Raw genomic sequence first — 12,234 nt, 5'->3', positions numbered from 1 at the left:
TCAAAACACTATTTGTCAATAAGCTAGCAAACCAAAGTTCACTCCGCAAGATAAACACCCGCAAAAGTGTTTTCCAACAGAATAACTAGCCAGTTTAAAATAGAAGAGCAATCATATAAAACACAGTACGGCCACTTTCGAACTCGACCAAAAATGACAGCTCTCCCAGGATGCATTGCAACTTGCTAACAAACCGAAGTTCAAGCAAGACGCTGCCAAAATTTGCCGGTGAATTTTTTTTAATGCACTCTTAAGTGAAGTTTCACCATATTGTTCGCAGATGATATTGTGATCTGCAGTGAAAGCAGGGAGCAGGCGGAGGAACAATTAGAAAGATGGAGGCACGCACTGGAAAGGAGAGAGAGAAAGATTAGCCGAAGTAAAACAGAATAGATGTGCGTGAATGAGAGGGGCGGAGGAGGAAGAGTGAAGCTCCAGGGAGAAGAGATAGCGAGGGTGGACCACTTCAAATACTTGGGGTCAACAATACAGAGCAATGGAGAGTGTGGTAAAGAAGTGAAGAAACGGGTCCAAGCGGTGTGGAACAGTTGCCCGAAGGTGTCTGGTGTTCTATGTGACAGAAGAGCCTCCGCCAGGATGAAGGGCAAAAATTATAAAACAGTGGCGAGGCCATGATGTACACATTAGAATAATCTTTCTGACGATGTACTGACGTGGTATAACAAATCATTTCATGTCAGATGAGCTCGTTTTCACACTGGCACCTTCACTCAGTGAGCTGGTTTACAACACGAGAAGATGGATTTTGGATTTGGATCCTTGTAGTGGATTTAATATCGAGGAGTGTACTTCAAATTCCTATAATTAGTTGCTAAACCGAACATAAAAGTCCACAAAAGAGCTGAGCTACGACAGATGTGCAACTTAAAGGTCGAGCGTCGTCTATCGGAGCCGCTCTCATCGACCGTTTCGGGACATTGTGAAATCCAGATTGCGCAGACACCGGACTATGACCCGCCACCATTCTGCGACTTGCATGATTCTCACGCCGGCAGACTATAAATTCATAAATGGTGTGATAAGTGTTAAGTCACAACGCTGGATCATGGTCAAGAGTCTGCTGAATAAAAAAAAAAAAAAAAAAAAAAGCAGAGGCCCACAATCGCAAGGACAAACAATGAGAACATTAAATGAACAAGATTAAGTTTGGCAATGACCAAAGGTAACTTTTATTCCCTTGAAATGTCAAAAACCAAGAAATCCCTCTACAGCACAGGTGCCAAACTCAGGGCCCGGGGGCCAGATCTGGCCCGCCACATGATTTTTTGTGGTCATGAAGCCAAATTTAGAATGTCAATTTCCAATATTCTTGTAAAAATCTGTACCAAAATTTCAAATTGTCATATATCATAAATCATGAAGTTGAGATATTACAAGCAATTTTGTGTTACCAAACGTGAATAGTTGAAAAACACATTACCCTTGATTTCTGATTCTAAAACTAGTGCATAAATTGGTGATGTAAATATGATATGATTAAATATTTTTGTTCCACAGTCATAACGGCCCTCTGAGGGAAACCGGAACAACAATGTGGCCTGCGAGAAAAATGAGTTTGACACCCATGCAGTACCTGCTAGCTCTGTTAGCCAATAGCGCTTATTAACGTTGTCATGTTTCAGTCCCAAAAAAAAAACATCAGATAATAACAGCATAAATTAGAAGGAAAAAAAAAGTTATAATTGTGTATGCTACATCTCATTAAAATTGCAAAAAGTTGTATGAATTTAATAAAACATGGTTGTTTGGTGCAGTTGAAAATAGACACATTGAGATGAAATTGTCTTTGTCTGCCATATTTTTGCTATTTATTTAGCTATAGGCAGCAAAGCGAGGTCATGTTTAGCACGTCTGCCTCGCAGTTGCAATATTTTGTGTTGGAATCTATGTTTTTTCTGGGTGCTCCCCCTTCCTTGCGTGTTCCAAAAATCACACGTTAGGTCTCCGAATTGTCCATAGGTATGAGCATTAGCGTTTGTCTATATGTGTCCTGCGACTGACTGGTGACCTATCCGAGGTTAACCGCTTTAGACTCATGTGAACCTGAGTAAAAATGACATCAAACAGTGCAGTTAATTGTACTGAAATTATACCATAAGTTATTTCACGTATCTATATTTAAAAAAAAAAAAAGAAGCTAAACAAAAGGCCGGTCGCGGCTTATTAAGATGAATGCGTGTCGTATGTTTTATTCGGCGTTTCGTCGGGCCGTGCTGTCTGACGAAGGTGAATTTACAGCCTGCAGCTGCTCCACCCGTTTGTACTTCACATATGTTTTTATTTGTGCGAATGGCCGACGTTTTGTGGGTCGCCGTTCGAGGGCAAACGGGGGAGGGCGGGGTTGGACGCAATGCGTTGCGCTTGCAATTAACCCCTCGCCGCTGAGAGCTTTCAACGCAAGTGCACCTCCAATTGGGTAATTGAGCTTCCATCCAAACAGTTTGATGGGTCCCCCCCCCCAACGAACTTTGGCACATTTACAGCACAAAACCAGAACGCTACATGCAGGGGAGCTCTGTTTCTGACCACGATTTGTAAATTATTCTGAGAAATGAAATCATATTGTGTTGTTGCTCGAAATAACGTGGATTTTTGCTTGTGCACCCCCCCCCCCCGCAGGCCATTCGCTGCACGCTGGTCAACTGCACGTGTGAATGCTTCCAGCCGGGCAAGATTCACCTGCGCACGTGTGACCAGTGCAAACATGGCTGGGTGGCTCACGGTAAGGAATCTCATTATTATTAATATTATTATTGTTAAAAACGCTAAAACGGTGTTGTAGCATTGCCGTGTACTTGGTGTGTAGTGCTTGGACCGGATTCATTTCATATGTCACTATGTACAAAAACAAGTAAGCGACTTTCCAAAATGAATTTACAGTAAAATCTTTTTGGGGTTTTCCCACATAAAATAACAAAAATAATTCATCCCAGTAGTCAAACATCACAAAATGTTTGATAGCTTTACAGGCAATTTTAGGGGCATAAAAATCATTTGCACCCTCGAATTATAAAGGTGTAAAAAAATAAAACTGTCATAGATGCACATTTCACTTGTCCACGTAGAAAAGTTAACCGCCGTTAATAGTCAATAATAATATAGCAATAAAACTAATGCAGTTAATCGTTTGGCATTCAAATGTAAAAATTAGTAAATCACTGTTATTCAAACTCTCTCTCTCTCTCTCTCTCTCTTCTGGAAAGAATGGCTAAACCTCTGTTATTAACGTGTAGAAAAGAAATTAACATTTGCTAAAAGCCATAAATATTTTCTCGTGTTTTTCTTCATTTTACATGAGAAGTACATCACATATAAATTCTTTGTTTTTCGACTGTGAAAAAGAAACTGATTAAAAAGCAATCAAACTCTTGCGAAAAGCCAAAGAAAAACCCAAATATGCACACAGTGAATATTTGTTTTTCGGGCAGTGTTTTAAGTAAAACCTGAACAAGCTTAATTTTCATACTCTACATGTCATTTAAAAAAAAAAAAAAACAAGGTAACTAATTTTTAATGAAAAAAAAGCATGATGACCTGTGCTTTTTATTGCCGAGCAAGTAGAAGAAAAAAAAAACAACAAAAATCTGGGATAGACTTTCTACTGTTCTTTTCTGGTAAGCTCCATTGGTGCATATTTGATGGTCAAAAAGGCTGAGACCACACCTTAGAACTTCTTCATACAGGTGTAATAAAAAGATGAAAAAACAAAGAACCCAAAAGTACGTGGAGAAATATGAGTGGAAGAAAGTCGGATAAAAGAAAACACCTGTTTGGCTCACCGTAGCGGGCTGTGGGGCTCTCTGGGTGAGTGAACACAAGGACCTGGGTGAATATTTCCCAGCCTCTCCCTGTGAAGTGTCAGGCGTCCGCCCCCTCTCCCCACACCCCAGCCGGGCCCGGCCCAGCCCGGGCCTTCTCCCTCCCTCAACTTTTCATTTCATGTCAGCATTGGCAGCCACTCTGACAAGCACTTCTTCATTTTTTTTATTACGTTCGTGTCTGGCGGCGCGGCGTTGTCAGGCGAGGCCCTCGTCCCGGGATCAGAGAGGATGAGAGACCCGGGCCAGGTGTCGCCCAAACAGAGGGGGAAGGAAGGTGCGAGAAGCGAGGGAGGAGGTGGGGGGATAAGACCGCAGGAAGGAGAGGACAGTGGACGGACGGGACTAAAGTTGCAGTCTCGCATTGCTTGGGTTTCCCCACCCCCGTGCGCGTTAACCTTGTAGCAATTTGTTGCACATCTTCCCCAAGGCGAGTTCAGCATAATAGAGCTAAAGTGACACTTTTCTGCTAAAGTCAATGTGAAGCAGATTTGGGTTTTTTTGACTGTGTTGCAGATAATGACCCAATTTAGATTGCTGGCCATGTGTTCAAGTTAATGAAGAAGACTTAATGTCCATCCATCCGTTTTCTGTGTCAGTTCTCCTGACTCCAGTCGGAGTTGAGCTGGAGGCTAGCCCGGCTGGTTTTTTAGGAGAGAAGCAGGATCCACCCTGGTCTGGTTGCCAGTCAATCACAGGGCACATGTGCAAAAACAACAATCTACACCCACATTTACGCCTATGCACAATTTAGAGCACAGGTGCCAAACGCAAGGCCTGGGGGCAATATGAGGCCCGCAAAAGCAAATAATGTGCTCGAGCCACCGTGATTCTGTAGAAAAATAAAAAAATATTGTTGTAAAACGGCAACCACGTTTTTGTTACCGAACCCTTTTTGCTGTATGGTAACTTGCGAAATAGTTGAACAAAGTTGACTTTTTATTTCAAAACTAGTCATCCATCTATTTGTTGTCTATGTTATAATACAAACCCGATTCCAATGAAGTTGGGACATTGTGATAAACCAATAAAAATATGATTTGCCAATCTTTTGCAATATGTATTTAATCGAATACACTACAAAGACAAGATAGTTAATGTTCAAACTGGAAAAACTTTGTTTTTAGCAAATAATCAATGAATAACGAACAAATTTTATGGCTGCAACGCATTTCCCAAAAAAGCTGGGATATGTGGCAAAAAAAAAAGACAAATTTAGGAATTGTCATCCAACACCTGTTTGAAATATCCCACATGTGAACAGGCTAATTGAGAAGAGGGGGGGTGCCTTAATTGCGCATAAAATGTGAATTGCTCAGTCATTCACAAGCAAAGATGGGGCGAGGTTCGCCTGTTTCTGAACAAGTGCGTGAGAAAATAGTCCAACAGTTTCGGCCATTGTTCCTCAACGTACAGTTGAAAGGAATTTCCGGATATCATCCTCTACGGTCAATAATATCGTCAAACGGTTCAGAGAATCTGGAGAAATCACTGCATGTAAGCGTCAAGGCCGAAAACCGACAATGAATGCCTGTGACCTTTGATCCCTCAGGCGGCACTGCATCAAAAGCCGACATCAATGTGTAAAGGATATCGCCGCATGGGCTCAGGAACACTTCAGAAAAGAAATGTCAGTGAATACAGTTTACAGCTTACATCTGTGAATGCAACTTAAAACTCTACTATGCAAAGCTAAAGACATTTATCAACAACACCTACAAACGCCGCCAGATTCTCTGGGCCCGAGGTCATCTAAGATGGACCGATACAAAGTGGAAAAGTGTTGTGTAGTCTGACGAGTCCACATTTCAAATTCAATCCATTTTCCAAGTCGCTTGTCCTCAGAAACTGTTTTGGGAAATTGTGGACGTCAAGTCCTCCGGGGCAAAGAGGAAAAGAACCATCTGGACTGTTATGGACACACAGTTCAAAAGCCAGGATCCATGATCATGTGGGGCTGTGCTAGTGCCAGTGACTAAGGATAACTTAAACATCTGCGGGGGAATCATTACTGCGGAAAGGTACATACAGGTTTTGGAGAAACATGTGCTGCCATCCAGGCAACGTCTTTTTTTCATGGAAGCTCCTGCTTAGTTCAGCAAGACAATGCCAAACCACATTCTGCACGTGTTACAACAGCGTGGCTTCATAACAAAAGAATGCTGATACTAGACTGGCCTGCCTGCAGTCCAGACCTGTCTCCCACTGAAGACCTGTGGCGCATTATGAAGCGTAAAATATGACAACGGAGACCTAAGACTGTTGAACAGCTTAAGTTGTACATCAAGGAAGAATGGGAAGGAATTCCAACTACAAACCTTCATCGGTTGGAATTTGGAATGTGCGAAGAAGACATAGCACCCGCAGAAAACCCACTCGAAATTAGCCGACATTCGAACTCAGAACCTCGACGGTGAGGCAGACGTGCTGACCGCTAATACATTGTGCTGCCCTAAAATGAAAGTCGCGTTGTGTTTTTTTAATGGAAGCAAGTGTCGTTAAATGTAAATATTTCACCGCTGAACCCAACTGAACTCTGTTGGTAACCAAAAAAGCAGCATTTAAAGAGTCCTTCAAAGGGAACGGGCAAATCTTGTTCATCTTGTGATCACATTTTATCTGACGTGATGAGGCTACGATGTCATAATGATTAGCATTTGTAGATTCCTCACAGGTTCCATATTCCACTATCTTTTCTCTTTTAAATTTGGTTTAAACCACTTTTGCTTGACATTACCGGTAATATTGTTGATTATAATTCCACGAATAAATAAAGGCTATTTCTAGTCGTAACCATTTTCTTTTTATCTGGTTTTCAATTTGTTTCACTTAAGATACATTGTGACATTACAGCTGCAGTTAAGTAAATATCTGATTTAATTTACTTGAATCGGTAAAAATGCTGAGTGGCTCGTAACTCTGGGAAACCAGTTGCCACAGTGGCTGATATGCAAAAAAATGTGTAAAAAAAACCTGATTGCATTATGTAATTTACTACACTAGTTGTACTCAGTCCTTTTCCTTTTGCTTTAAACTCCACTTTTAGTTGACATTATTTTTTATTCAACATCATTATTCATTATTCCATAAAATATACACATAAAAGTTTTGCTTTTTTGCGGTTAAGTAAACAGTCTCCCCCGGCCTGTGGAGGACTTTTTATGAGCTAAGAACTGATGACTAACCCAGTTTTTGTGTGTGTTTGTGTTATTTGTGCACAGCCCTAGACAAGCTGAGCACACAGCACCTGTACCACCCGACGCAGGTGGAGATCGTGCAGTCCAACGTGGTCTTCGACATCAGCAGCCTGATGCTGTACGGCACGCAGGCGGTGCCGGTGCGGCTCAAGATTCTACTGGACCGCCTCTTCTCCGTGCTCAAGCAGGAGGAGGTGCTGCACATCCTGCACGGGCTGGGCTGGACCCTGCGGGACTACGTGCGGGGCTACATACTGCAGGTCAGCGACGATCCCGCCAAAAGCAGGGCTGGGCAAAATATCGGCAAGCGGGCGACGTTCCCTTTTTCCTTTTTTTATTTCTTAAAAAAAAATATCGTGAATCTAGCATTTATTGGGGACACGGTTTCAGCCATCTATTGAAAAGTGAAATTCTATAAATTACCCCCAGCCCATTGTAAAAATATAGTTGCCAAAAGAGACCAGAAGATGGTGGCTAAGCATGACTTCTGTCAAAATTAAGCTCCTCAACTCCATTCAACATAGCTCCTTGGCACCAAGATGGCGCCAAAGTACAGCTTTAGTTGAAATGAAACTCCTCTGTTCACTAAAACATAGTTCCTTGGGACCAAGATGCCACAAGATGGCGGCAAAGCAGTATCTTTATTGCTTTGCCATGAACAACAAAACAGCAAATAGATTTTAGTTTTCAGCAGATAACAGGCTGGATTTTTTTTTTTTTTAAGTGAATTTGCAAATGTTTGAACCATAAATATTCAAGGTTCATTCTATATTTTATATAGTTTTTATTCATACATTTATTCATTCATTCATTCAACAATGGCTTGATTTATTGTAAATAAGAGTGAAAAACTCCAGAATGAGTTTACATTCATTTTGTATTCTATTAAATAATCTTTACAAATGAAATAAAATGGAAAATGGGTGAATTATGATTTTCTTATCAAATTACATGCCCATTTGAACTTTTCTTCATGCTGCAGTTTTAAAAATTAAATGTGGCCCTCGAGCACAAATGTTTACCCACCCCTGCTCTAAAGCATTGCCGCGATGATTTTTCTAAAAAAAAATTATATTTACTGTACGTGCACAGGTTGCAATTTTACACCATTTTCTAAAAGTGGTCCACAAAAAGGTGTATCGCAGCAAGCTTGCACTTATTTTAGACCACCATTACGGGCCACTTTTGAACCCATCGCACTTCCACTTTCTTCCCCTTTTTGCAACACACAAGAAAGGGTGGAAGAAAAAAAAACACCCAAAGAAAGAAAAATAGAAAAATGTCACGCCAGCAAACTACATGTCCCCCTCCTTCTTCCTCCATAACTGCACAAAAAGGGGTTCTGGTGCTGAAACCCAAAGTGTTCCTGAATGAATTAGTGTGCACTGAGCGGACATATGCATGTGGTTTTCGTACTCTGCGTGTGTGTGTGTTGTGTTCACATGTGCTTATCTGTATGCAAGTGTGTTGCACTCTTCCAAAGAGTGTAAGTGGAACAGCATGGCAGGAGAAATGTTGTTGGGGGGGGGGGGGGTTTAATGGGGGTGTCTGGGGAAAGGGGGAGGAGGGTGCTGCGTGTGCACAGAAACAGCTTCTGTGACTTAAAACACTCGCAGATCCACTCACAACACACACAAACACACAGTCCACATACTCTCACTCAATATGTACGAGTAGTTTGCAGAGGTGTACAATTGCACCGTATCATACCGACACCTGTTCCCAATATTTTGACTACCCCATAGCTAAATGACATAACTTCAATATTGTTAAAATGATCTGAATTCAGTAGATGCTGACCCTGCGCCTAATGGACTGGCCGTTCCGAACACTGGATAAGGTCACTTATGCAGCAACATTCATTGACGTAAATACGTCTTGGATCTAATGTGCCTTTAAATGTGTTTTGGGGGTAAACTTAATTTAGGGGGATCTAAATATAGCCAAAGTACTTCTTTTCACAATTATTGAGTTATATTTAACCGTTTACATACACTTTCATCATTGTTTAAATCAATTAGAGTACACATCAAATATATTCATTCATATAAACCATGGTGATATAGGCACGCATATGAAGCGCTTATGAATTGTAAATGTCAACATTCAGTTTGCAAGGTTGTTTTCTACAAGAGGTAAACACGGGTTTGCAATTTAGCAGCAATAGTTCATTTTTTGCCGTTTACCACAGTGTTATTACATTGTCATAACTCAATTTATAAAGGTGGCCTTATTGTTTAACATAACCCACAATTAATCGCACGTGAGGCTGGAAGCGCTTCAATGCCGTGCCTCTGACACGAAACCATAATTATTATTACCACCACCGCCGCCGCTGCAATGAACTCATTGTTGGCTGCTAAGTAATAGCACGTGCCACTACGGCCTTTTAGCTGGTAATTTACTGAAGAAATTAAGCACAGCGCACCTCGCCTGCAGCAGAACAAAAAGTAAACAGACAGACGGAGGGACGAGGGGGGGGGTGTGACTAAATATGCGTACGCTCGCCAATTTACCTTTGTAATAGGCTGCTCATAGCGCAGAAGTTAATCAATAGCATTAACGGCTGCACTGGATGGAAGTTTGATTTGAAAAGGGGAGAGGAATTACTCGTGGCATCAATAGCCATTAAAATAAATAATTGCCTTTTTTTTTAATGTTTTGTTCAGTCACGTCTCACATTGTCCTCGCATACGTGGAGACACTAATGTTTGCCTTGTCAGATTATAGAAGTAGTTTATGCTGTCATTTGATCTTGAATCTTGTAATCCAGTCATAGAACTTGTGAATGATGACAGGCGGTAGTAAAAATGAAATAAATTACAAGACTGCTCAGTCGACACTGCATCCAGTTTTGCAGCTGCAGATTCAGCTTTTCACATTTTTCCCCAATTTCTTTTCTCTTTTTTCCTCCATTTTTCTCCCCACTTTAAATTTTTTTTGGGTGGGGTGTGCCGTAACTCTCTTTAAGAATGCTTATTTGATTGACCTCTCCACTTATTTGAGTGTTTTTGTGTTTAAAACAAAAAAATTGAAAACAATGCAATTATAATACCACAATCATAATTTTCTGTGTATTTTTCAAATTATTTTCCCCCCAGTGTTCAGTCTGTTAAGGATTTTGCAGAATTTTCTTTCTGAACGAATTGTACTAAAATGAGCATGAATTTATGATTATCCGGAAACTGCAGCAAAACCCCTTAGCAAGGATGTGCCAATAACTCAAATATCCAATTTGATTTCAACCGATCTCCTCGGATCATTTAGCAGCTCGGGTCTCAACGCTCCACATGTAGTTTGGAGCAGATGTGATGAGTGGAAAATACTGCGTGCAATATCTTGTTTACGCTTGTTCTACACATTTGCATAGATGTCAGTGAGGGGTTCAAATCGGGACACGACGGGAACGCAGCCCTTGACTTCCACCTTCCACCACGACGCTCCCTCCCTCAGCCCTTCATCCTTGTCATCCCACTGTTGTGCTTGTTTTCCAACAATCCCCCCGCCCCCCGACCCCTCCACCCTTCCATTTCACTCAGGCCACAGTCCGTCGCCGCTCCCTCCGCTGTTGGCCGCACACAGATGGGAATGTCATTAGCGTTCCCCCTCCGCTCCATGTCCCACACTCTCCATTATGTCTTCCTCTTCCTTAATCCCTCACCCGGTGAAAGAAAAAGTTGCGAGGGAGGAAGGGGAGGCGAGCGGAACCGGGCCCGAGGAGAGCGGAGAGGAGCTGACATGCGGGCCCCGGTCCCAGGCTTTTTCCTGAGCGACATTCCCAGTAATGTTCTGTCCTTGTAGAACATTGGGCTGCCTCCGCTTTTTATGAAATGCGGTTTTCCTGACTCCGCACGGCTTCCAGGAGACCCAGATGGAACCACTAACAACTCCCAGCACTTTGCGCACACACAACACACACAAGCGTGCGCAGCCCTAACCCTAATTGCACACACACCCGGAGGAATGCTTATTCAAACTATCAGGCGCATGCGGCCTCGGAATCACTGCGGCCCGCCAACACTCACTGCTGCGTGCCTCCACACGAGGGTGTCTACTAACCGTTAATACACACAAGCTCACGCTCAAAAAAAAAAAAAAGAACAACAACAACAACAAAAGACGCTGTACATGCGTAGCAACATGCGTGCGGTTTATGTAATTATACGGAGTGGTGGCGCGACGGGAAAACCAGGCGCTATACGATAAACGCCGGGGGGGAAAGAACGGGGCCATGCCGTGGATAGGGACAAAGCATAAACAACATACTTCATTGGCATCAATTTCTACTTCCTGAGCTTTTAGGACTATCTTGCGGCAACTTTGAGCGTCATAGAGTACAAAAAAAAAATGCAATTGGTGAATTTGTGAAGAATGAATTATAGACAGGCAAGGAGTCTCTGGAGTTCATGTGGAGCCCTTACAGTAGGTAGTACTATTTGTTTTATATTGTAATATTTCAATGTGTAAAGAGCGGAAAAAAAACAAGCACAAATAAAAGTGCTAAAATTGGCGAATTCTGTGCTTGGATAGAGCCAACTTTTAATAGTCGTGTGAGCAGAAAAAATGGGAACCTGAATTAAATCAGAATTTTGCAGGTCATGTAAGTATTGGCATTTGATGTTTACCTCCTCAGCAAATATTTGATTACAGACGGGTTTTGTTGTTAGCAAGATAGGCTAGGCTAATGCTAGGCCGCACAGCTTCATTGCAAACGATACGGCTCCAATTTGGGTACTAGTCCACTAAAATTGTCACCAGGGGGGTCCCACGTCAAATATACACAATATTCGCTCCAAATTAAGCAGGATTTATTTATTGTGCAATCTTGCTGGCCGGAGCCTCCTCGTTTTGTTGTCACCAGTTCGGGAACCGGGAGCAGAAGCTCGACGTTTGGATAATATTGCCCCAAAAAATGTGACATGTATCAAAAAAGCGCCAATTGATGAGGTTGTTTCAGGGCTTCAGTAAAAATGAGGACTGTGAAATTGGCTGTGGATCACAGTATGGGAAACAATACCAGAAAAAGTAATTTGGAAATATGCACTCTTTTAACTGTGATTCCTTCCAAGACTGTTTTTTTTTTTTTTTCCCCAAAAGTGAAACAAACACTGGAATAATTTCAACGACACGGTTCAGGAAATCAGAAACCTTTGAATCCAAATCAGCCCTCGAGCAGAAATAAATCAAAAATGCGGCAG

At 41.9% G+C, this 12,234-nt stretch overlaps 1 protein-coding gene and 1 long non-coding RNA gene across 8 annotated transcripts in view; one reads left to right on the top strand and one right to left on the bottom strand.

Annotated features, from left to right (window-relative positions):
- LOC133506136 (uncharacterized) overlaps window positions 1–12,234 on the bottom strand; it is a 304,856-nt gene that overhangs the window by 153,247 nt on the left and 139,375 nt on the right. The window lies entirely within an intron of this gene.
- Window positions 1–12,234, top strand: part of bnc2 (basonuclin zinc finger protein 2) — a 206,261-nt gene that overhangs the window by 146,310 nt on the left and 47,717 nt on the right. For all 7 annotated transcript variants that reach the window (XM_061829952.1, XM_061829949.1, XM_061829950.1 and 4 more), the window contains 2 exons: window positions 2,641–2,743; window positions 7,061–7,296. In XM_061829952.1, coding sequence (XP_061685936.1) covers window positions 2,641–2,743; window positions 7,061–7,296 — 339 coding nt within the window. The remainder of the gene's footprint in view (window positions 1–2,640; window positions 2,744–7,060; window positions 7,297–12,234) is intronic.

This window comes from Syngnathoides biaculeatus, chromosome 9, assembly GCF_019802595.1.
Source record: "Syngnathoides biaculeatus isolate LvHL_M chromosome 9, ASM1980259v1, whole genome shotgun sequence".
NCBI lineage: Eukaryota > Metazoa > Chordata > Actinopteri > Syngnathiformes > Syngnathidae > Syngnathoides > Syngnathoides biaculeatus.
Note: the sequence above shows the minus strand (reverse complement) of the source record. Positions and strands in the feature narration are given on the sequence as shown.